The sequence below is a fragment of the Schistocerca gregaria genome, chromosome 3, assembly GCF_023897955.1.
Source record: "Schistocerca gregaria isolate iqSchGreg1 chromosome 3, iqSchGreg1.2, whole genome shotgun sequence".
Classification (NCBI taxonomy): domain Eukaryota; kingdom Metazoa; phylum Arthropoda; class Insecta; order Orthoptera; family Acrididae; genus Schistocerca; species Schistocerca gregaria.
Window position 1 is genome coordinate 929451981 of NC_064922.1, and position 27216 is coordinate 929479196.

Here is a 27216-nt window from a genome sequence, read left to right on the forward strand (position 1 = left end):
CCATGGAATTGGTCCGCCTCTACCAATCCATCGGTCACCGAATCTGTTGTTGAGAAGCGTACGAACACTTCGACTGAAATGTGCAGGAGCTCTATAGTGCATGAACCACATGTTGTGGTTGTAAAGGCACATGTTCTAGCAGCATAGGTAGAGTATCCCGAATGAAATCATGGCGGCGAATCGAGGAAGTACAGTACATACTGACAAAACTAAAATGAGCTCTAACATGGAAATTAAGCGTTACCGGACACATGTCCACATAACAACTTTTCTTTATTTGTGTGTGAGGAATGTTTCCTGAAGGTTCGGCCGTACCTTTTTGTAACACCCTGTGTAGGCACATACTTAATGCAAACGCTTAGGCCTGTTTATTTCTACAAATTAATCTTGGCTAGCGTGGGGCAGTGTACTTTTTATTCGGCTTGAAACAATCAGATATGGCCGGCAAGAACGTGCAATATGACTCAGTTTACTGACGATCAGCCTCGATATCACTATCATATTCTGGTCCTAGTCGTTCATAATCTTCACCTTTTAAAAATGGCTCTGAGCACTAAACTGCTCAGGTCATCACTCCCCTAGAACTTAGAAATAATTAAACCTAACTAACCTAAGGCAATCACACACATCCACGCCGGAGGCAGGATTCGAACTTGCGACCGTAGGGTCGCGCGGTTACAGACTGTAGCGCCTAGAACTGCTAGGCCAGCCCAGCCGGCTCTCCACTTTTTAGACGTGATACGACTCCCACACGTACATCCGCGAATATAAGTTCCGGTTGGTTATAATTAAAGTGCAGCTACTCATATTTTTCTGGTTAAGTAGCCATACGATAATTACAGCCCACACCGGTGCAATTACATATGGCTATTTAACCAGAGCCGCGCGGGATTAGCCGAGCGATCTGAGGCGCTGTAGTCATGGACTGTGCGGCTGGTCCCGGCGGAGGTTCGTGTCCTCCCTTGGGCATGGGTCTGTGTGTTTGTCCTTAGGATAATTTAGGTTAAGTAGTGTGTAAGCGTAGGGACTGATGACCTTAGCAGTTAAGTCCCATAAGATTTCACACACATTTGAACATTTTTTTGAACATTTAACCAGAAAAATATATGCTGTTGCCGACTTGAAAACCTAAGAAAATGATACTTAACGCCATAATAAAGGCTTAAGCAAACTGAAAACAACATTGAAATAAATGTAACAGCAGTAAGTGGATAGCACCTTTGCTCAGGCACTAGACCCAGTAGATTAACATACAAGTATTGATCAGGGAAGCTACAAGCCAAAGTCAAAGATCAAGGTCAGAAAAACAAGTTACAGAATATGTGTACGCTATAGAACATTCACAGATAGATGCGCGTGCACTCAAGCTACAATAAAAGAAGATACATTGCATAAGAAGTTCTTGGCTCAAATGGCTCTAAGCACTATGGGACTTAACATCTGAGGTCATCAGTCCCCAAGACGAAGAACTACTTAAACCTAATTAACCTAAGGTCATCACACACATCCATGCCCGAGGCAGCATTCGAACCTGCGACAGTAGCAGCAGCGCGGCTCCGGACAGAAGCGCCTAGAACCGCTCGGTCACAGAGGCCGAGAAGTTTTTTTTTCAGTATAATAATTTTCTTTACTTTTTATTATTTTTGTACTGATGGGAAAAATTCTTACACTATTTTATCTTCTTTTGTTTAAAAAAATAAATGTCGTGTGACTAGGGCCTCCCGTAGGGTAGCCCGTTGGCCGGGTGCAAGTCTTTCGCTTTGACGACACTTCGGCGACTTGCGCGTCGATGGGGTTGAAGTGATCATGATTAGGACAACACAACAGCCAGTGTCTGAGCAAAGAAAATCTCTGACCCAGCCGGGAATCGAACCCGGGCCCTTAGGATTGAAATTCTGTCTCGCTGACCACTTTCCCCCCCCCCCCCCCCCCCTTAATCTCATGTAGTTCGTTGCATCTGCTCGTGGCGGTCGTCTCAAGACACCCATTTTATTTCGTCGTTGATCCATTAACCTCTGCCCGAGTTCGAGTCTCGGTCCGGCACACAGTTTTAATCTGCCAGGAAGTTACATATCAGCGCACACTCCGCTGCAGAGTGAAAATCTCGTTCTGGTATCTGTACATGTCGGAGAAAAACATATTGGTAGAAAAGTTAGAGGCAGGTACTGGACGTCCAATAGAGCAAAATTCTCCGTGTAAACATACGTCGAAAATACACCGATGTGGTATTACGGCCATAAATGGCAGCCAGTCAGAGTACTCGCGGGAATGTATGCATTCGAACCAGCTTGCCCCAGCTAATACATGTTACGCCGAAGAATGCAGTTGCTAAGGGATCAGCTGAACACTCAAGGCTAATCAAACTTTAAATTTATATGCATGGCTAGTTACGTTAGACACGTTCCCCACGAAATATAATTGTTTTTAACGGCGTTTGACAGCTTTTGGGATTACTCGATAACGTTCATAGTTGGACTTTTCTTAGAAAGACGCCAGGACTTTCTTTGTAAATATACCTAACAGAACACAAACTGGCAGATTAAGACATTCGCATAGGCACATATTCCAGTTTCTTCCCAAAGCGCTTGAGTGCCATGTCAATCACTTCTCGAGCGCCGTATCATTGTCTTACTGAGTGCCAAATCATTCACTTCCTTTTATAAGTTATGGAAAACAGGATAATGTTTAAAATGTGATTCTGTATATGGTTGATGCTACATTTCCATAAATAAAAACGTCGGGAGTTCTATATAAATAGATGTAAGGCACGTTGTGCAATCATGATAGTATCTACATCTGCAATTCACAACAAAGAGCATGGTAGACGCTCTGTTCTATTGGCTACTGAGCAAATTACGATATTAAGGAATATCTGAAAAGATTTCTTGTTATTCTGAGGACATTCTAATAACTATTTATGGTAAATGATCTTATGGGTTACGCTGGAAGCTCTGTGGGCAATTTGTAGATGACACTAATTATGTACGGAAGCCTCAATGCCAGTAAATTGGACGAAGTGCAGGGATACATACAAGAGAAGAGTCTCAACATACGTAAATGAAACGTAAGTGCGCATAAATAAGCACAAATGCTCATTATTAATCGATTATTGGCCGTCAATCGCCGCAAGACAGCTACAACAGTAAAATATCTAGAAGTACACGTCTTGAGCGACCTGAAATGGAGAACCTACATGCAACCAGTTGTTAGAAAACAGATGCTACGCAAATTCATTGGATGCTACGAAGGGATAGCTTACAAAACGCATATTCTAGCGATTTTTAAATACTACTCGGCAGTCGGGGACATTATCAAATAAGACTCAGACAGAGAGATAGATAGATAGATAGATAGATAGATAGATAGATAGATAGAGAGAGAGAGAGAGAGAGAGAGAGAGAGAAAGAGAGAAGATCCAAAGCAAAGCAGCGCATTTCGGCAGGAAGATGCTAGTTCAACTATAGTGACAGTCGCTACAAGAGGAGCTTTATGTGTCACAGAGAGGTTTACCGATTAAAATTCCAAGAGTTCACATACCACGATTAGGCAAACAACATTTTACTTGCTCCCAGATACATCTGGGGAAGTGACCGAAACGGTAAGAGCTCGCCTGAAGACCAAATGGTGGTGCTTGCGGATGGCAGATTAAGCAGCGCAGAATAATACACTGAAGAATTCTTGTCAGTTAACTGCACGACGTCGCAGGAGGTTCCTACTTCGACTACTTACTCGTCTATCTCCGTCTGCAGCTCGCTCATGTACATGGACGTCCCATATCCTTCGTTGTGTTTTCTACTTCTCATATCATTCGAGACAGACGCGAAAAATTTGTAACGCCTACCTAAGATACATACTTAGAACGGGTAAACACGGTTGAGGATAATTTTATTCGCTAAGGTATTTTCATGAAGGAACTGCCGTCAGTGTGTAGAATATGGCGCAGATAATACAGTAGCTGACTTGACGCTTCCTGGAGATGAGGACGCTGTCGGAACGGTTTTCCAGCAAAAATCGTCAAGAAGAAACAAAAGTACGCGGTATTGATGACGCTTGAGCAGGGAATCGCGCACCGGCTAGACTCCCGTGCCGGAAGACACGAGGAAAGAAGGCGTCCAGAGCGACCGCCGGTACGTCACTGGAGCTTCCGGTCAGCGGAGGGAAGCCCGGAAAAAATGCCGATCTCGCGAGACAATCGGCCAGTCATCTGCAGAGGTTTAGCATGCGCGGCTCGCAAGCTCACTTCTCGCTGCGGTACCCCAAGAGCTCTGATGGCGGCAAAATCTGCGACCTGGCTAAGCTACTGGTACGTACGTCTTACTAAGCTCGGTAATCATTGGCATTCTATGTGGAGAAGCATCTCTAGAATAGGCACTACACTGAATGCGCAAGACATCGAGAATTCTGATTGCATTAGAGAGGTGTTTTCCCAATCTCATTTTGGCAAACACTGTTGCTTCGAAGATCAGTGTTTCTCAAACAGATTGTCTCCACAGGAAAATTGCTTTTTTATAGAGAGAAAAACGATTTAAATGTAGCCTTTTGCATCAGCACTTAATCTGTGATTCGATGCTTCGTTGGCCTTTTTGTGTCAGTTTTTAGTTCTAGCAACACACTATTATAGGGTTAGCCTCGAACAGCTGGGAAACGATCTGAATGTAGAAGCAGAGAATCGTTGCAACAATTATTAAATTGGTGGCAATGGAATGAGAAATAATAAGAACTGGAATTACTTAACGGCATATCATCCTTACGCTGACTGGGGCTTAGATTGAATTAATTCTATAGTAAGTTAGAAGACTGTTGAACAGCGTAAATAAGCTTATTGTCGAGTAAAAACTATCTCTAGCAACGCCAAGGCGAGGGGAGGTACTTCATGCCCAACTTCTAAAAATTTTGTAATATACTCAATTAATTTAAATTTTAAGATTTTGAAAAATATATATTTTAGTGTATTCTTCAACATATTCCATATACGTTTTAAATTTTTCAGTTACACTTAACCCAAAAATTTTAGGTAGTGGAAGTCACTTTCCCCAATGAATGTCATATTCAATATTTTTAGGTTCACGGTCTTACTTATACATCAGTATCTCCTTAAAAAGCAACAGCAATGAATCAAATCTGCTTTCTTAAATTTTTTGTGGTTGTCATAAAAGTTGATAAAACACATTATTGAAAGTGCGTTGATATTGCTAATAGTGAGCTAAAAGATATTTTCAGATTCTGGACTCTACTTACCTCTTTAAAAGTATGTTGTTAGCATACTCCAACAACATTAACGACGTTTGTCATTTTTTAAATTGTTTTTAGGGTAGGCGTAAAGTACCTCCCCCCCACCCCACCCCGGTAACTGGCGTTATGGAAAGTGCCTTTGTATTGCTGCGGTTAAAGCAGCAATCTCGATATTTTCACGCTACATCATAGTCCAGTTTTGCACTGTCATTAGCATAAGAAACGGCGATTTTTTGCTTATCGGCCCATAGGGGCACCTGTAGAACTCTTGTACTTCATTACTTGGCATGCAGCTAACGAGAAAAACAGCTGAATGGTTAAGCCAACCATGTAACGCCATCTCTTGACATATGCGACAACTACACTGCAGCGCGTCGTTTGCGTCCACAACTGCAATTCGAGTACGCAGCTAGCTACACGTCTCATCGATTTTGTTATTATGTTCAATGTACAGTACTGTGCCAATCTGCGGAATGATTTTCTGTGTACGATGTTTTACTTTAAATGTAAGATACGCGTTCACAATATACTGTAATACCAACAGCAAAAAATCCTGTTTTTTACTATTTATATAATACTCACATGTGGGCAATTTGTTGATACGAACTGGATCTCAAACAGCCCGCTTTACTCCTCAGCTTAAAGAACGAGAAAAATACTGAACATTTATTTAAAAGTTCACAAAATAGGTAAGGCCACAGGAATATTAGAAGAGAGTCCAGTACATAAAAATGAAGAAGCATCTACCAAATAGCTTCGAGCAGGATTATAGACAAATTTGCTGCATGCTGTCTAAAGGCAAACGCGAAAATGAATGATTGACGCATTTTAAAATGATTGCAACTGATTTTGAGCGACAGTTTGTTATTAAGAGATTTGGGCCCATCGATTACAAGAAACCAAACAACAACCACCGCAGCGAGCCGAAGTCTGTGGCCATGCACTAAAAAAGGCAAGGACGATTGCATCTGCCAGATAGTTTACGGTTAGCGATTTTTACGATTTCTTTTAATTGGTTACCTTGCAAAGGATGAAACAGGAACAGATGGGAGTGTTACGCGTGTCTTCTGGACAAAGAGAATAAAAAAAATTACCATCAGAAGAGGCTTGGATAAGAGGAAACCTATTGTTACAAGCAAATAAATTTGTGGCAGTATATGTTTTTGTGTAGTGAACTTATGGCAATCACTGATGGGTATTTTACAGAACTCACAGAGCCGCGCTTCTGAAGAAGTACACTTTGTGTGCTGACCCAAATATATTAATTCGGACATTTTCGTCTGGATTGAGGTATTTATATAGAGAGAAATAATTTCGTAACAACATTAGACTCAAGCTGCAGTGTTGAATTCAATATTGATTTTCGTATGTTTGTGTGAAAACTACATTGCTAAGGGATTAAATTACCTAGGAACAGTATGAAGAGCCACAAAAAAGGAACAAAGTAGAGCTTCTTGTCACGTGCAATACGCCACACTCAGAATGCTCTGCATCATGGTAATGTGAACCTTGCATCCATGCAATAAGATTCCATACAGTTGTGAAGATGTTACGCGGCCTTGTTCGTGTCACGGCGGAAGGTTGGCAAGCGTGCGACAAGTAGGACGCGAGGCGCAGTGGGTCGTCGGCCCACCTGCTAAGGCAGACAGCGCATTGCCAGACGCCCAAATAACCAGTTGACTTGACTCCTCCCACTCCCCCTCCCGAAGAGCGTTGCGCAACACTAATAATCGGGTAGTCATAGGCAGTGTTGCGTGCAAAGTTTAAATCTCCTTTGTTTAATCAACTACTGACTACTTACAAATATTTTGTACAGCTTTAAGACGAGTTATTCAGCCTGCAGATCACACGATCCACCCTTTTTCTGAATACAGGGTCTCAACAGATCCTTTGTATTTGCCCATTTCTTTCATTTTCGGTGCCATTCGCGGACTACCTTGGCCTAATGTAAGCATATCCTTTGAGGTAAAGACTGTTAGCATTTCAAAAGGTCTGAGAAACGCTACATTATAAGACTGACTTAATTCATTACAAATTATACAATTATTGCTGAGGATCTAGTGCAACATTAGCCTACTGATATGGAAGATAGGAAGGAGGCCATTGATAATGGATCTTGAAAAATATTTTGGGAAGAATACCAATGGATTTGAAAGCCATGTAACAGGCATAGTAAAAGTTTTGGAATCCGTCATTGCAATTAAATTACGTCCATATTGAACAGGTATTCTGCCTAGTGGCAGGTCCATGTCTTCGTACGGAGAATCTCATTCCACTGTTCCCTGTCTTCTTCAGCTTCTTCCTTTAGTCTGTTGTATCTCCTTCCATCTTTCATGTCGTCCAGTTGTTGAATTCTTCTCCTTCCTCGTCCTGCGTTTCCTCTGAGTTTCCCTTCGATGACATCATGTATGTGTCCCTCCTGTCTAAGTAAATGTCCAATCCAGTTGTCCTTTCTCTGAAGAATTGTACGCAGAATACGTCTCTTCTCTCCTACTCTTCGCAGCACATCGTCATTTTTTGTCCATTTGTTCTTTTCCATTCTCCTCCAGCACCACGTTTCAAAGCTCTCTTAAGTATTTTTTCTCCTTCTTTCTCATGTTCCATGTCTCTGCTCCATGCAGTGCAATGCTCCAAATGTAGCACTCTATCAGTTTTTTCCTCAATGCCAAACTCAACTTGCTGGTCAGCAGAGTCCTCATATTGTTGAAAGCAGCTTTGGCCATGGCTGCTAGGATTTCGTTGGTGCAGTGGGCATCCTTTGTGATAAAACTTCGCAGGTACCTGAACTGATTCACATTTTCCAGTTCCCGATTGTCAACAGTTATCCTCAAGTGTTTCTCACGTTTTGATATGCACATCACTTTCGATTTTTCGATGTCGATTTCCATGCCGTATTTTTTCCCGTTTCCACCAAATTGTTCATCATGTGTTGCAGCTGTCTCTAATTTTTGGCGAGCACTACCAGGTCTACTTGATGGTGTTGATGAGACGTCCTCCTACTTTGAAGTTTCCGCATCCTTTCCGCGCTTCTCTCGCCAGCATCTCCCCATACAGGTTGAAGAGACTTGGCGACAGACAACATTCTTGTCTCACTTCCCTTACTATTTCCACATTGTTCATCTAACGTAAAAAAAATAATGCACATTCGTAAACTGCCCGTAAAATAATTTATTGCCGCATATAAAAGTAATGTCGAAACATAGTGTAAGTCTTCCTGAACACACTGGTGCCAGTTCCATATTTGTACACTGAATTGTTCGCCTGTTTGAACGAGTTGAATGAAATGTAACACTATGCGTGCGGTCTGAGCCAGACACGGCAGACGTGACACACCGAGGACCTTCTCAATGAAGGGAGGTAGTGCGAAGAGAGTCGCTCATCAGAGAATATGCTTCGAATTTTTTATTCACCTGGAATTGAGAAGTTTCTTAGAGAATGTTCTTTTGCTCTGAGATTTTTTTTCTTTTCTTCTCCTCTCCATACGACCGAATATGTGAGCTGTCCGTACTGCTGCCACCACAAACAACAGTGCTACTCGGATAAAGAGAAAGGAATTCTTCGCGTTATACTGCGAGCAGTGGTGTGTTTGTGTGTTGCGCCACCTCTCTCGGGAAGGCCAGACGGCGAGTAGCGAACAAAGGAAAAGATATGGGCGTGGTCAGAAACACGGCATACCGCATCTTCTGGTACAGAAAGAGACGCGCGGCGAAGGGGCAGTAGCGGCCCAGAGACGAGTGCCATTGGTGGAGCAGGGGCGAGAGGGGAGTGGAGGGTGAGGGCGTGGGCGCGCCGCGGCGCAGCAGAGCAGGTGCGTGCCGTGAGTCAGGGGCGAACCGTTAGCTAGGATAGAGCTAGCACGCCGCGCGGCGCAGCGCCGACCGAGCCGCCTAGCCAGTCAGGCAGCAGTCGCCATCGTGGGCACCCACAGCGCGGACCAGCGTCGCCATGCTGCCCTACTGTCAGTCCGCAGAGGTGAGCCCCGCACCACCCCTCTACTACTTCTACGCAGCGCGCAGATGACACTCCAAATGCTTTGTTCTCCGATGAAAGCGCTGCAGTGCCGTTAGGTGTTGCTCTCAACAGCACTACTTGTGCATCGCACCTGTGCCTCGGGCTGCGTTATTACGCTTCTACCAGTTCGGTGGTGCCCGGAACACAGAAGTTCGCGTCTTCCGTCTTTCCGCATCTACACCCTGCAAAGTAGTGAAGTGCAAGGCAGAGCGTACTTTCTAAAGTAGCACGTATTAGGTTTTCTTCCCGTTTCATTCGCGTTGGAGCGCGTGAAGCGACGCCGCTTAAATGGCTCTATGCTGCCTGTAATTAGCCTAACCTTCGCGGTCCCTAAGGCAGCGATATGCATGTGTAAGGGTTGCAGTATACTCCTAGATTTCTCCCGTAATATTTCTCAAATATTCAAATGTGTATGAAATCTTATAGGACTTAACTGCTAAGGTCATCAGTCCCTAAGCTTACACACTACTTAACCTAAATTATCCTTAGGACAAACACACACACCCATGCCCGAGAAAGTACTCGAACCTCCGCCGGGACCAGTAATATTTCTCCTCGAAGCATTGCAAATAGGCTTTTGCAGATAGTAGGCACCTATCTTCAACCGTCTGCCAGTTAACGTTTTCAAGCCTTTCTGTGACGCTCTTCCATGGATCAAACAAACATTAGACCATTTGTGCTGCCCTTCTTTGCACTTCCTTATTTGTTATTGGTCCCACACAGTCAAGCAGTATTCCAGAATGGCTCACACCAGTGTTTCGCAAGCAATCACCTGTGTAGCTCTACTGCATTTTTGAAGTCAGCCACTTGCTTTAGCTAAGACTGAGCTTATGTGATCATTCCATTTCAAATCTCCAGAAATTGTTTCCTCTTGTTATTTGTATGATCTGATTAATTCCAATTGTCTCACAGATATTGTAATCACACAATACTTCATTCCTGGGCTTTGTAAAATGGACGGTTTTGCGTTAATGAACATCCAGAGCATACAGCCAATTTGAAGGGTTATCAAAATCTGACTGAATATCTGCGCAGTTTTTATCAAACAAATTAAAGGTAACTACGTCATCAGCAAAAGCCTGACATTACGTTTAAAAGTTTTGTTATTGCTCTGTTTTTTTATTTATTCGATCCACCCCTTAGTTCCTTCTCGGTGCCGTGAGGCACGGCCGCCTATATTAATACAGGCGGCCGTGCGTGAGGCCTCCAGAAAATAGTAAAGTGAATGTATGTTTGCGATGTCATTGCTGCTGGCCTTACGCTGCCGAAACGACCGTGTGAGTTCCACGCTTCACAGCCACTGAAAAATTTAGTTACTGTGGGAAATCCAAATCTTGACTTTTGCAGTTGTGGTAAGTTACTGTCCCCGTGGTACTTTGATGAATAGTGAAAATTAGTCATCATCAAAATAGTTAAGTTCGGTGACGCTATTAATTCGATGTGTACCTGTTAAACATTCTCTGATGCTGAAGGAAATCCATTATAGTAAATAAACAAAAGTTGTGTATTGCTCCCAGCCTCTTGCAAGCGTTTCAATTTGACGCCTTCCGCGCCAACTTCATTGCTTGTTGATTCAAACAGCCTCTACTTTGGCCCCACTGCGTTGGTTTGTGAGATGATCACTTGTAATCGAATCCACGACCTCTGCGCCAGCAACTACTGATGCCAACCACTAACCACTTGGACTCCCATCAGGTTTTCGTTTTACCAGTGCGTGTCGATCAATCACGGATAAAATAAAATAAATAAATGCAATTTATTTTCAACCAAGAACCACAGCATGTGGCAGTATGAAATTGCAGTTTGAATACTGAGAGATCACCATTGTGTCTCGATCGACACAACCTCTGTGAGGCGCCACAACCCTCGATTAAGCATCTCTGTGCTCAAAAACTGAGTTTTACGGTTGCTTGGTTTTGAGCGCGTGTTGAAGAGGGGTCTACAGAGGTTGTGGAACCGAACATTCTGTCGGAGGACGTATTCTAAAAAAAAAAAGCAAAGTAGTGTCCTGAATTTTACCGTCGCGTGTCGGAAAAATTATGAAGTGTCTTTCTTCAGTAGGGAATGTCGTCCACGATTTGTGCATTTTTGAAAATTGAAGTTTTATTCGAATCTCATGACATGATTTTGTTACTCCTTTCGACAAAGGAAACAGTAAGCTAACTGTGCCATCTCAACGATTCCGCTTAATGAACTCTGCCCATCCGACTTGAAACAATGCTAATGTTGAAACAATCCGTCATCAACAAGGAGAGATTTTCAGCGAAGTGAGTAAGGAATAGGAATCTCATAAAAGGTATGATGAAATTCCAAAAGCGTAACGTTTTCAATATTAATTCAATTCTGGTGACTAATTAAATTATTGTCCGGATTGTAATGTGAACAACGTAACAATTTTTATAGTTCTGAGCGCTGTTGTAAAAAATCTATCAGCCTTGTTGGGTGCTGAACAACATTCCTTGCTATATGATTTGCTTTCACGCCCTCAAGGTCAAAGGATCGGATCGCACCTACGCCGCCATGCTGCTGTGTACCGCATTTTCAACAAATGCTTTCATCAGTTCTTCCTGCTGCTTGGCGCTTGGAAATTGCTAAGTTATTGTAAATGCTATTTCAGTCCCATACTCGTTTTTTCTGCGTTTTAGTAATGGAAGTATGACGTTAGAAAATAGAGTTATTGCAGTACGATGTTCATGAATTATACAACATTCCAAGCCCTGTTGTGTTTCTTGTTCATCGATATGGCTTCATTTGCCTCATACTTAAGACTGTTGAAAACATTTCTGACTGCAGTTTGGAGGAAAAGCATTCTGCCTGATCGAACTGCCATCGAAATTTGTGAAGATTGCGACCCCCCATTAGCCTCTTGTTTTCCGACGCCCTAATTTTTGTTGGTGCAATGACTCCTGACTGATACAGCTGTGTCTTCAGACCAGAGCATTAACCCCTAGCTGTTGCCGGCCACTTTCTCTCGATCGTAGAAAGCTGGGGAGTGGACGGACGGAGGCTGTAGTGAAAGTGCGACAAGACCACCGACCCTCACGAAAAACGCGAGGTTCACCACACTGTGGTCAGCTACCCCATTCGCGGTAGGTTCAGACAACACAGAGCTTACCCGTGACTTTGCAGTTGCGCTTTATTCCCCAACAAGCGAATTATTGTTGCGCGGGATATTGGTTGCTTGGAAAATCAATGGTGGTTTTGGAGTCGATATTTGTTACGGAGCACATTTTGGGTCGAAAATCCAAAGCTGCTAATTGCAGTATCGAGATGCCTCAGTTCCTTTCTGTACATTCTTCTCCGACTACCATCTTACATGCCTCCTTAGAGAGGGGCGGTTGTTGCTGTTGCGCAATGGCTAACCACACCCAACAGCAGTGGCCTCGATTACGGCTTACCGACTAGTCCACTTCATTATTTCCCGCGAAGGCTTTTATTATAGGCAGTGTTGCCAGCGACGGCGTCGAAGCGACTAGATTAAGGGGAGCACGGCGTAACTTGCTTTTGTTCACAGCTCTGCTTAAGTACTTCGATAGATGCAGCGGAATATATAACCACAATTCTGATTTTCAAATATTTGTATCTGCGAGTGCTCGTCCAAATACATATGTTCCTATCATTGCCCAACCATGGGCACAGCACTCGGGAGAGTAAACTTGTTCTTGGAAGTTTCAGTGACTCCAAACACTGAATGGCTGTGTTCGGAGGAAGGCAGTGGGCAGATCTATGAATGGATGCTCGATGGTCCAAGGAAGTACTCTTCCTGAATTTCAAGCAGATAAGAAAAAACCGAGATAAACTAATGGACGATGGATAGAATGATTAACAGATCGCTGGAGCAACATTGATTCCTTCAGTCGAAGATCTAAGTGCATGGTGGAGTTACAAGGAGGCTTTTATCAAGCAGTAAACGGCAAATGGCTGATACGAAATGAGTAGCTCCGTTCGCGGCCCTGTATGAACAAGATGAAAAGATGATATCGCCACCTTTTACACTGTTTTCGTGCATCGACTTACAAAATGAGAATTCTGCAAGACAAAATGATACAACTAGTTTCGATCAATATTTAGCCACATCCCATTATCTTTCACCGAACGAGGTAGCACAGTGGAGTACTGTGTGTCAATCCCTACCCGGTCATACTGATTTCGCTATCAGGCGAATGTCGGGAAGAGCAGTGGCAAACAGTCATGCCAATCTGCTGCTCCATCTGAGCTTGTGTTCCGTCCCTGATGACTTTGGCGTCGACAGGCCGTTGAACAGTAACCTCCTTTCCTACTTGGTTGCAGGCTGTAAGCAGTAGTAGCGGTTAACAACAGCACGAACGCAGGAAGCTGAACTGGTCAGGCATTAAATAGTACTTCAACGTATTGGGATTTCATTAACAGTTGGATAGAAAGGAAGGAACAAAAGAATTAATGTGTCGTTGACGTCTGTTCTTCGTTTTTTTTTTTTCTCTAGCTTAGGATGTGACAATCCTCTCTGACAATACTTTGTAAATGTGGATATGGTTAGATGCAACTTACGCCGGGTTTCACCTTGCAGTTTGAGTTCCCCTCGTAACTGGTGAGGTTAGTTAGTTATACAGTTGGAGAAAACTCCAATTGGGTAACGTTGGACAAAGCACTAAGATGTTCGATCCATCCACTGAGTTGATTGATTAACTTTATGGCGCTATGATTCATTTTAAGACACCAGCCATGTCTACTCTATACTGATTGCAAATAAACTATAATAATTTTTTTCTCCTATTGCTAGTATTGCTCGTAATGTGCACAGCCGATGGGGGAAAGAAACATGCAGGTTGTCTAGTTGTGATACTACCATTTGGGGAGCCGGTATCGTGACGAAAGCCCCCGTCCGAGCAGGTTTAATCCTGCGCCGACCGAATCGCGATCGATGAATCACTGTTTCATGTTTTACGTGGAGCGCTTTCGCAAGCGAAATGTCAGTTAACGGTATAGCAAACAGCCGCGCCCGCTAGCAGCGTTTTACTGAGAGGCAGTCCCGTTTCGTTCACATTGTCGTTGCCGTGCAATGTTCACTTCTCACGAAGAGGAGCAACACGGTATTTGACACTATCTTAACCAGAGGCGCAAAGTACTTCATAATGTGGTTCAATCCAGATCGTTTGAGAGATTTAACCGGTGGGGTGTTTTTTTTTTCCTTTTCTCTGGCCCTTAAACCTCTGTAATGCAAAAATAAACACAATCGCACCGTCCTCAGGATTCCACATCTGTCTATCGAGGATGACAGCGCTATACTTACTACATTAGAGTTGCGTTCCGGAGGAGCCCCGCTCAAAAATGCTTCAGGTAAACTTGATCTCGAATTTCCCACGTTTTCCTAAGTCTCAACAGCGCCCCTGGCAGTTTCTTTCCCATTATAGTCGTCAAAGGCCTGCGATCTGTCTGTTTAATTATCTCGATTACGACGAAACACATCAAACTCTTTACCTTTATTTCTTCTTTTCGCTTGAAACTGTGTGTTCACTCATAACCAGCTGAGTGTTCAGATTATATTGGATGGTGGCAAGAGCACCCCATAACAAATGGATTATTGTATTTACATGTTGCTATTTAACTGAACTTCGGATCAGTTCTTGCTTTATTTGATGAAGGGCGTTAAGCAAAATATGGCGACAGGGTCTTTCTAATCTGAGCGGGAAAAGAAGTATGGCATCGCAAGTGTTTTAATTATAAAATCGAGTTCGATTTAGCACGCAGGGAAAGAAAAAAAAATGCTTTCTTAACAACTTACAGGCCCTGTGCCCTTCCGTTTTGCGTGTCCCTTAGCAGTGAACGGAATCGTCATAATTGCCAAAGTGTTTTTTGTAACCCCGAAAATCTGTAGGAGAACGTGACTTGGTAAACTGCTTCGATTTTATGAACACGAAGTGTAACTTTACATGACAAAAAAAAGATGTCTCTATGTCGAAAAATATAAGTGGATCAAATAAATGTCATCATTTTTTCTTGTAAAGACTAATTATATAGTACATATTATTATTTCTGAATGAAATTTAAGCTCGAAAGATGTCTCAGCATTTCAGAAAAACCAAGAAAGGTACAGACAATAAAAAAATATACTACGGGAAACTCTTACCAGAAGAAACGACATGGAAATGGGAGTAGGTCTAAGGCATTCACATACAGTTCCTTTGGAATTGGAAACAGGAATTTGGCGGGGGGGGGGGGGGGGGGGGGGAAGTATTTAAGATGAGGGAAAAGATTGCATTGTTTAGAGGTGCTGCTGAATGCAGCAATGACAAATACGGGTGGAAGAGGTCGAGAACGACAAATGACTCGAAATATTGATTGGTTACTTTATGTTTACAAAAAAGTCTGAGGGATTATGTGCTCCGGCGCTCCCGTTCTCATTCGACAACAATTGGATTTGCTTGTGCCCTTTCATATCGATTCGAGGATTCGACAAAGATAGTGTAGCTCTGCCATGAAAATTCCAGGTCAGGTACAGATTTCCTGGCCAGTATCTGTGCTCATCCTTTCAGAATATATCTCGACCATTTTACTACAGCAAACGTGAGGAAAGGCGAAGGAAGAGAGTAAGCATGTTCCATTATTTGAGAATATATCCGAGAAATTGGCGCACGTTAGGAATAATTTATGACACTAGCACTCTGTCTCGCAGGTGAATGTGATAGTGGTCCGAAGGGCGACTCTGTATCACGTGTTCGCTGTTTAACGAGAAGAGAAGTGCGCGTGCTTTAGTGCGGCAGTAAATCGGGTTAGGCGGGGTGTGCGCCGTCGGAGCGCGTCGTGCTTGTCTGCGCGTTGTGTTGGCGACCCTGAGTGCGTGAAAGGCGGCGGCTAACGGTACCTTGTTGGCCGCAGCCGCACCTCGCTGGGCTCTGCTAGCCTCCTACGTGACTAGCCGCAGTCCTGGCTCTTACTGTAAGCAGATCGGTGCAAACGTTCTCGGGCACCATGTCCCTAGCGGAGCGGAACGGGAAATCGAGAAACTAACTCGCACACCAGTAGCAAACGACGTTCTTCCGCAATGACCTACATATTGTACTCTCAAATAGCCTTTTCCCGTTTTTGGGGGCCCCTTTCGGTTAGTACTTTCAGTAAGCACACCGTCGCAACAATATAATGTTCTTAGGACAGAAAACTGGGCTTCTGCTCGGTTTCAGGTCACAAACATGTATGGAAGTCGGAAAAAAATTGAACTGGAAGTTTTGATAAAACCAAGTGGCGTGTCATGGCACTGTGGTTACGCCCTGAGACTCAAGATCCCGAGGGTACGGTGTTCAAATTTCCCTTCGGTCATGCTGATTTATGCTGTTCTTCCATAACTCACTGGGTAATATATCTCTTTTCCCAACAAACAGCCCAGTTCATACATACAATACCAGGAACAAAAATGATCTGCACAAGGACTTAAAAGCACTTACTTTAGTTCAAAAAGGGGTCCACTACCCAGGAACACTCATCTTCAATAATTTGCCAGCAAACATAAAAAATTTAGCTACAAATAAAGATCAGTTTAAAAGAAGCTTGAAAGACTTACTAGTGGCCAACTCCGTCTACTCCATTGACGAATTTGTTAATAGAAACAAATCATGTATATACTCATACTATTAGTATTGTTATTTCAGGTTAAAAAATAATGTATACACTCATACTATTAGTACTGTTATTTCAGCTTAAAAAAAGTGACATGTTCCACATCCACGTGGATCTCCTCAGTATGGATCTATGGAAGGAAAAACTAATGTGATCTCTGATCAAGAATTTAATCGCTTTGAAATTGAGCAGTGATTAAATGCTACACACGCCGCGCGGTCTTAGACGCCTTGCCACGGTGTTCACCCGGCTCGGGCAGGGGTGTCTGTGTTGTCCTTAGCGTAAGCTAGTTTCAGTAGTGTGTAAGCCAAGGGACCGATGACCTCAGCAGTTTGATCCCATAGGAACTTACCACAAATTTCAAATAAATAAATAAAAACACAGGATCAATATTCTGGTTCCGTTCCCCCGTATTTAGTTTTCCTACATCACTGCTGGCATTTACTCGATGTGAATTCATAAACTACATTTTACAAAGCACAATAGTGAAGGATTGTTTTAAAAAATGGATGATACAGAAGCGCTTAGAATGGAACGTAATTCCTTTAGATGGCGTAAAACAGCCTACATCGTGTAGATATGAGAACAAAAGATCTTCCTTCTGCAGCAGATTTATCGTAGGCGCTGCTGCGCGGTTCTAACAGTGTCTCGAGGAACATTCGCAGTAAACTGAGGCAGTCGAGATGGCACTGCAATATTAATGGCCATCTTATTCACAGTTCTGAACCATCTTCATATCCGTTTTCCAAATTCATGAGTCACTCAATATTGTGGCCACCAAACCGCCTGATGCCTATCGGAACTCGTGAATAAAATGGGTGTTAGCCGCAGAAGTGAGAAAAATGCAAGTTACATACATAGGGCGATGAAGGATCTATTGCATTCGAAATGGATGTGATGGATGATTTATTGAACGACAACATTCACAGTTGTGAAAGTACGGATATGGCTGACGTACTGAAGTACCATTGTTTCTTTTACATACATAGACCATAACTGAGGCACTAATAAATTCTCATTATGCCTTTTTACCTAGATGAAGGCTTTCTTCTGTAAGGCCTTTTACGGCGATGTCATTATGCGCGACAGTTAGCAGTCCTTCGGGCAAAAAAGGGAAGAATCGCCCTGTGTCTATGATGTGCAAGTCGTATTTATATATGCAGTTTATATGGCATGAAAATGACATTAAGGCCATTGTAGCAATAGCTGTACTCGCACAAGAATAAGAACGGGAAAAGGCCGCTGTCTTTTGAAATGGACTATCCAGACACTTATCGAGAAATCACGGAAAACCCCACACACGTTTTCACGTAGGGTGAATATGTAATAGACCATTGTGCGGAATACTGGTGTACAAAGACTGACACACGATTACAAAAGGCATAAGCGTTATCTAATTTCGCGAGCCCTCTTATGCAGGATTGAGCGCTAAAGGCCTCGATGCCAGGAGCATGTTCTGCATTCAGGATAGGTAACAAAGTGAACATTTGAAACTGAAGCTCAATGTAGTTGTACAGAAAAGAGTGTTCATAAACGTTATTCTGATCTAAATATAGTACACAGGTCAGGGAGGAATATTATAACGTTTTATAAGACACGCAAAATAAATAAATAAATAAATAAATTGGGTAGTAGAGGAGTCGCTGTATCGCGACAAATGCACCAATAAAATGGGCAACCTTTGTTTCTTGGTAGCATTACTTAACTTCGGCCAATTTCCTGACTCCAATAGCCTTTCTTTTGCCGTTATCGAATCCCTACTGTTCCAACAGTTGCACACGCCCTATCTAGTCCAAAATGCGTCTGCTCATCTTCAGCAAATTTGTTCGCGCGGACGTTAACTATGTGCCAAATCTCGATTTCGGAATTACAACTAGCATTATTAAGGTATACAGTGCCTGACAAGTGGTGCAGTTTAACGTGTACCAAAACGTGTGTGCCTGACGTACATCGAGAACTATCATGGTCGAATGATGTGTAGAGCAGCGTGAGAAATTGCGTCAGTGCACACGAGACGGTCTTTTTGTAGCCCGAAAAAGAAACTGTGGTTATAAATAGCCAGGTCGGGTTTACGCGAGGCGCCCGCGGGGAAGTTTTTTGCTGTCGTAGTCAGCTGTGCCTCTAACCCTCTTTTCAAGCTGGGGGCGCTCGCTACCCCTTTTTCTGTCTCGTCTGTGACGTCAGCGCCCTGCCGCCTTCCCACGGGGTTCCGTTGTCTGAGCAGCTTATCCCTGTCTGCCTACCTCCATCTATCGCCACAGTTATATATATAATGCAATATGTCCTCATTATATTCTGCATTGGAAAGTAGTATCTGAAATTGATGACGACTTTGCGAACTACTTTTTAATAATCCATTAATCTAGAAGTGCATCAGCCCATTGTTTAAATTTATTAAGTTTTCCCAGCCCATTGTTTAAATTTATTCAGTTTTCCCCCTTCCATGTAGGAGCGCTCTTTACATTCCTTCATCCTGGTGTTAAAACACTTATTCATGTTACCAGGTGCCCTACTTGGTGCTAAATTACTGTCCCATTCGTCAGTAAAATGTCTGTACGCCTTTCAGTGTATCTGTGTATTTCAACAACTTGCAACCCTCATATCTATTATTCTATAAGCCGTCATATCCGTTATTATATGTAGGATTGTCATAATACCAATTCCCTTTCCATTCCAGCAAAACATGTGATATTCTGGCTGTATGTGTTCTGTTCGGAGATATTATGACTTTGCTCTGACCTTGAATTATTTTCAATTGGGTCTCTCCTGTTAATGATTTAGTAATGAAACATCTGTAGTTAGTAAGGGATATTTGAACATTGCAGAAATTTATAGTTTATTAATATTTTACACATTATAAACTTGCATTCTCTGTGATCATCTGAGTAGCACATCTAGCTTTGAGGATAACTGTAGCACCACAGTACCGACCCGATCTCACAAAGACGTGGTTGTTACAGATGCCGCAGACGGTTCCGTCAGCCGGTTTCACGCCCCCGTGCGACTACAGCCAGTACTTTGCGGCAGAGTTATTCGACCTGTCGCTACTGCCAGACCCGTGCGAGCTACCGTCACCGCAGGGCATGTCATTCTACGGAGGTCAGCAACCGCCACAGGGGCCGCCTCAGCAAGGCTCTGGTGGAACCCAGCCAGGCCCTGGGGGCCACCCCATTAAAGAGGAACCTATTTGGCAACAACATCTCCCACAGCAGCAGCTGGGACCAGTGTCGCCATCACAGCGCTGTCCGTCATCTCCGGTCAAGCACGAAGAACAGAGTTTGGACTTGCGTGCCGTGCTTTCGGAACATCAGATGCTACTACAGGACATCAAAGAAGAGCCAGTACATCACCAGCACCAAAGGTATTTACATTTAAATTCTGTGAACATTCAGAAAACTCCAAAAGAATTACCACTCTCCAGTGGAGTGTGAGCCAATTTGGAGATTCCTGGCAGATTAAACCTGTGTGTCATAACAAATCTAGGATGTTTGCCTATTGGTGGGCAAATGATCTACTCACTGAGCTATCCAAGCACAACTCACGATCTCCCCTCACAGATTCACTTCCTCTAGTACACTTCTGCCATTTTCCAAACTTCACAGAAGTTCTCCTGGGTACCTTGCAGGAATAGCACTCATGGAAGAAACAATCTCCTAGCTTGAACCATTTCTCTGCTACATCATGTCTTTCAGGTGTGCCAGTCCCACAAGGTACAGAAAGAATTTCTGTGAGGGTTGAAAGAAAGGAGTGGGGGCAGGTTGCAAGTCACACATGGGTAAATTAGTCTGTACAGTACTTGCTCGTGAATGGCAAAGATCTGTGGTTTATATCCCAGTCCAGCACACAGTTTTAATCTGCCAGGAAATTTCATTCAAAAATTTGCAAATATTCTAATGGCCTATATCTTTATTAACTGTTACAGTTCTGAAAGAACTCAAACTGACAGAATTTAAATAGAAGCGATCTGTAATACAAAACTATTTGCAGGATTATGATTGTATGGTTGGAGATCCTATGTCACGATCAGCTTTCCTGTTTAGAATGATATGTTTAAATGACTCCTATGTGACATTATGTAATCATTTACAATATTTGTATTCAATTTTCAGATCACCTTCACACCAGGAAACTAGTGTGCCTCTTATGTTCCCTGAGCCACAACCTGGGCCGTCATCTGCCCAAAGTGGGTTGCAGTCACTGCCAGTACCTGTAGCAACAGCATCAGGTTCACGAGGTTCTGATGATCACAAACTGTTGAGAGAGTTCCTGAGGGATCCTTCCTTCCAGAAAAAGTACAATTTGAAACCTTTTGAATTTGCTGGCCTTGGCAGTGGCTTTGTGTCAGAAGAGAGGCTCGACTTGCAGCTAGGGCTGGGTTCCACATGTACCGAACGAATGGAGCCTGTACTGAGATTGGCTATAGAGCAGCTGAGGAGAGATGTCGGTGAAACATGTTCGCAGCTGGGTATTTCACCAGGTATGAAGTTCATAATGTGCAATATGTAGTTCTTAAAGTATCAAACAATTCATGTGCACTGTGTAACTCTTAAAATATCAAATGGTAGAAAGTTCAGGGTGGAATAACAACAATATTGAACAGGACAGACTGCTATTGACCTTATAGAAGAGGTGTTGAGCCACAGACAGGCACAACAGAAAGACTAATATGTATTTCAGCTTTCAGCCAAAAAGATTTCCTTAGAAGTAGGAAACACACATCGCAACTCTCACACACATGACCACTGTCTCTGGCCACTGCAGCTGGACTCAGCCACTTGATCAGACACAGTGGTAATGTGCTTGTGTGAATGTGTGTGTTTTACATACTTCAGAAGAAGGCCTTTTGGCTGAAAGCTACAAAATATAGCAGTCTTTTTGTTGTGCCTGTCTGTGACTCAGCATCTCCTCTATTTGATGAGTAGCAATCTATTATTTTCATAATATAGTTCTAAAAATATGTATTGGTTAAAAATTGCATGATGGTAGAGAATTAAGAATTATTTGAGAATAAAGGAGACGGCTCACCGATAGGCAGAAGCACTGCGTCATTGGTAGGTACAACATAGACGACGTACACAGATTGGCTAGCATTCAAAATGCATTTCTGTTTTCAAGCGTGAAGGAAAAACATGTACACACACACACACACACACACACACACACACACACACACACACACACACACACACATTATCTCTCACTATTGGGTGGGGAGTGGGCAGTGAGTTACCTTAGGTTAGGCCAGGAAGGTTACAGGAGCGAAGAATGTTCTGCAAGGATAGCTCTGATCTGTGCAGTTCAGAAAAGCTGGTGATGGTGGGGATATCCCTACAGCACATCCTCAGCCTAAACACCTAAACTCGCTGCCTCCTACCTCCCACCCCACTAGACACTTCCCCCAAATCCCCTCTGTGCCTCCCTCCTCTCTCCATCCCTCACTCCACCCCACCCTGCACTCTTACCTTATACCAGTACACTCAGCATGGGCCAGGAAAGAATTGGCACTGACTAAACACAATGTAGGCAGACAGGTGTGTGCATGCGAGTGAGAGAGTGTATATGTTTGTGTGCATTTTTCCCTACATGCTTGAAAAATGAAGTAAGTTCCAAAAGCTAGCCAAGCTGTGTCCTTTTGTTTGTGTATCTATCAATGATGCAGCGCATCTGCTTTTTGGTGAGTAATCTCCTTTATTCCTAAATAACTGCTACAGAATTATACAGTCAGCCTTAAAAACAACAACTGGCACATCATAACATTCTATCAAACACCAGTAAATCTTTTTGTCATTTGGTTTCAGTGGGAACAATAATGTTAATTTAGTCCTTTGACAGCAGGAAGTGATATAATTTAAAACTGCATAATTTTCATATTTTATACTCAATAAAATAAACTACTTAAACATAATACAGCACAGTAAAATTATTATTCATTAATCTCTTTAGTTAACTGAAAGATATGTCAATGGACATGTTTTATGTCAAGTTTTGTATGCAATTCTAAATTATCAATATATTTTCAAAGAAAAGCATCTTCTCCCACATCGACCTACAACATACCTCTAATAAGTTATTTTGCATTCTGTAGAATATAATTCGTAATTAAAAGAATGATTCTGCCAGTTTAATCATGAATATCTCTTCACTATTGCAGATCCTGTAGGCTGGTCAACTACTGACGTGCAGAAATGGTTGCTGTGGGCATTGCATCATAATTCCTTACCTGTAATCAACATGGAGTACTTTGAGATGGATGGTGCATCCTTAGTACAACTTTCTGAAACGGATTTTCAGCAGAGGGCTCCACATGTAAGTATTATTTAACTTTTAAAATGTGAACAGAAATTACTATAGTTCATGAAATGAATGCAGAATAAGAAATGAAAAAGCTTTGCTTTTAAAGTCTCTTGCATTAACATTCTATAAATGCTCATTGTTGCAGAGTGGTAGTATTCTGCATGCGCAGCTAGAGATCTGGAAGGTTGCATGCCAGGACCTTGAGGGTGTAGCAGGTCCTAGTGGATCATCAGTACCAGTGCAAATGCAACCTACTTTGCCTTGGAACAATGGCAGTGGAGCTGGAAATGCCAGTTCTAGCAGTTCAAGTGCTGGTGAGCCCTCAGATGGTGAGTGGTATTATTTTATTCTCATGTATTCCATTTTCTAGCGTGCAAAAAAATAAGAAAAACCCTGGGGATACATAAATGGTTGCATAATCTACAGCATGTTCTTTATTTTACTGGCATGATTGTAAAGGAGTCTTGTGTCACAAATTGTGGTATGGTACGTCTTTGAGTGCCAGTTTGGCAGAGTCCTTAAGAACATTTTGTTCAATTTACTGCCTTTGACTACTGAAATCAGTTAACTGCTTAGAGCATCATTACACATAAAGAATAATCACAGTCATGGACTTACATGGGATATCAAACATTTCCATATTACAGTAATTCTTGCCTATTTGTCTTACTACTAATGTATAGGTCAAAGGAAAACATTATGTCAAACTGTTTGCGAGTACTACCTTTTAAACTTTGTTTTCAGTTATTGCAGAAACAGAAAGCCACTTTTTGTAGACTTTAGTAAAGGTAACTGCTCAACTTGCCAAAACTAACAGGCAGTCACCTGCTGATAATGTCAAGCTTAATTTCAGTCTCAGCTGTGGGATAATTCTTGGGAAGTAAGCTGTATACCTTCAGAGAATATTCTTTACAAATGAAAATGAAACAAATAATTAGAGGATGTTATTGGGACACATCCAGAAATCCAGTAATTTTATCTGTCTTATCAATTACTGCAAATATATACAAAACAGGTGCTGCATGTAGTCAGGCAAGAGTTAGGACATTCATTTTAGTGTGTATTTATAGCTTTTTGCTGTGCATCAGTTTAGTGGAAGCAGTTTTACTAAACCTAGTCAACAGATTGGGCAAATTATTACATGTTCCCTTTCAATGCAGTTGGCTGCAAATGTAATGTGCTGTGAATACATAGAAAGATAGATCCCTTATCATTTAGCTACAAAATAGCAGGTCAGCAACTGGAAGCAGTTAATTCCATAAATTATCTGGGAGTACACATTAGGAGTGATTTAAAATGGAATGATCATATAAAGTTGATCGTCGGTAAAGCAGATGCCAGACTGAGATTCATTGGAAGAATTCTAAGGAAATGCAATCCGAAAACAAAGGAAGTAGGTTACAGTACACTTGTTCGCCCACTGCTTGAATACTGCTCAGCAGTGTGGGATCCGTACTAGATAGGGTTGATACAAGAGATAGAGAAGATCCAATGGAGAGCAGCGCGCTTCGTTACAGGATCATTTAGTAATCGCGAAAGTGTTACGGAGATGATAGATAAACTCCAGTGGAAGACTCTGCAGGAGAGACGTTCAGTCGCTCGGTACGGGCTTTTGTTAAAGTTTCGAGAACATACCTTCACCCGAAGAGTCAAGCAGTATATTGCTCCCTCCTACGTATATCTCGCGAAGAGACCATGAGGATAAAATCAGAGAGATTAGAGCCCACACAGAAGCATACCGACAATCCTTCTTTCCACGAACAATACGAGACTGGAATAGAAGGGAGAACCGATAGAGGTACTCAGGGTACCTTCTGCCAGACACCGTCAGGTGGCTTGCGGAGTATGCATGTAGATGAAGATGTAGAAATGTACAGGAAAGTTTCTAGAAATATTATCATGCTAAATACAAGCCGAAGCATCAATACAAGCAAACAAATTTTCTATGCCAATAGGTTTAGTGTGAGGCTATAGGAAACATGTTATCAGCAAAGAAAGAAATTAGTGTCTTTGATTCTGAAATAAAGCACTGCTTCAGCACTGAAAGTAGACAAAATAACAAAACATGATTCTTTTCTCTGCAGATGAGGATGAAGAGGAAGCACCAACTCCTCCACCAATGGGATCGACTGCAACTGGTACACTGAGCCCACATTCTGGAGGAGGGAAGGCTCCATCAAGTCGCAGCCAGGGAGGTTCTGGAGCAGGTTCAGGATCACACATCCATCTGTGGCAGTTTCTGAAGGAGCTGTTAGCATCACCTCAGCTGCATGGATCATGCATACGGTGGTTAGACCGTTCAAAAGGAGTTTTCAAAATTGAAGATTCAGTTAGGGTGGCTCGTCTCTGGGGCAAGCGCAAGAACCGACCAGCAATGAACTATGATAAGTTGTCACGATCCATAAGGCAGTACTACAAGAAGGGTATCATGAAGAAAACAGAGCGTTCCCAGAGGCTAGTTTATCAGTTTTGCCACCCATACAGTCTTTAAATGCTCTGGGTAACAGCTCCTCTCAAATGTAGAAAAGAGGAAGCTGCCTGGGGTTTAGAAGGTGTTGGTTAACCCCCTCCCTCAGATACTATCGCTTAATGGGCGAAGGTGTTTGATGGGCAAATGTTATATACTTCTGAAACAGGTGTTGTCAGAGGAGAGCATAGGTTCTATCTTATGCACTACATCTTTCTGCATATCTGGTTTCAGGAGGTCAGAGTATGCCATTGGCAATATAAATTTAGGTTTAGTTATAAGTTAATACGAGGAGCTTATGTCTGCCTGTCTTCTTCAAGCAGTGATTGTTCAGCCATGGGAGGTAATTCTCATTGGAGCTGACAACATTGTTGATGGAGGTGGGGCGGTACGTGCACTTGTATTTTGTATTAAGGTTCTCATATGTTAGTTACCGGCAAGTAAGTATGAGGCTTGCAATACAGACAACATTCTGTCACGATGCTCGTTCCGGTTTTACGGTTCTTGACGCTCGGGTGGGTTGCTGTTCTGTGCAGGCACTCTGCTGAAAGCTGGTGATTTTTGATCCCATATATCTATGATATATTTTCCAGTACGTTCTATGAACAAATTACTGTAATTGATAATTGTATTGTTTGTGTTGAATGTGGTCTCATGTGAGACACATTGACAGTTGCTTCAGTAAGAAGCAGCTGTCTCCCCTTTAGGTGATAATAAAAGATGTATCTATAAACTCACTTTAAATATGTATAACATAATAAGTAAACTATATATCTTATTATTCTCAGTTCCATTTTATTGATTGTGAAAGTGATGGAGAGAAAATTATGTGTACATATATCAGATGGATTATTTATTTGCATTTAATTGTTGTATTTTAAATTATGAAAACTTTGAAGAGCAGTGCAGCACTGCAGTGCTGGATATTTCTGGTCTTTGTGTTTTAGTGGCGATTCTGAAGTGAAAAGTTACAAATAAATATTTGTGCCAATTGTTGCAACACAGCACCATTGTAAATAGTGTGTGTGTATGTGTGTGTGTGTGTGTGTGTGTGTGTGTGTGTGTCATAGATGTGCATGCTTGTTCTGTAAATAAACAATTTTCTTGTGAGTCACTTATATTTGAAAAATTATCAGTGCAATATTTTTTAATGAAATACTATGTATTAGCACATTAATATGTGAAAAAATAAATAACATTATATTTACCACACATCTGATTAAGACGTATCATCTCTTTGCTCAAACAAAACCTCAAAACAAAACAAAATAGAACTTTTCTTTTCTTGTGAGTATTACAAGCTGCAGCAACGGTCATGCAGCATGGTTATATGGAAATACTCATAAAATCTAAGTTGTCTGACTGATATCTTCCTAGGCGTTACACATTTCAAAATTTGGCTAGAAAACTTGTGTCTTGTACACCTCTGGAAACTAATCTTACAATAACCGTCTTTTAATACATTTAAAAAGCGCCAGAAAACAGTAAAATACTTATATTGCTATTTCAAAAGAATCTTGTCAGTTGTTAAAACATCACAATCAAGGTAAGAAGAATTGTAGAGTGCTACATTATTAAAGGGATCAATATAAGTATGATTTGTATACCGCAACTGCAATTCA

At 42.2% G+C, this 27216-nt stretch overlaps 1 protein-coding gene across 3 annotated transcripts in view; it reads left to right on the forward strand.

Moving 5' to 3' along the window:
- Positions 1-26813, forward strand: part of LOC126355814 (DNA-binding protein D-ETS-4) — a 144775-nt gene extending 117962 nt beyond the window's left edge. For 2 of the 3 annotated variants that reach the window (XM_050006255.1, XM_050006258.1), the window contains exons 2-6: positions 19794-20194; positions 20943-21310; positions 22985-23139; positions 23273-23456; positions 25212-26813. In XM_050006255.1, coding sequence (XP_049862212.1) covers positions 19794-20194; positions 20943-21310; positions 22985-23139; positions 23273-23456; positions 25212-25618 — 1515 coding nt within the window. In that variant the 3' untranslated portion in view covers positions 25619-26813. Of the gene's footprint in view, positions 1-9041; positions 9205-19793; positions 20195-20942; positions 21311-22984; positions 23140-23272; positions 23457-25211 lie in introns of those variants that run through there. The other variant, XM_050006256.1, reaches the window with a different exon arrangement.
- The last annotated feature ends 403 nt before the right edge of the window (positions 26814-27216 follow it).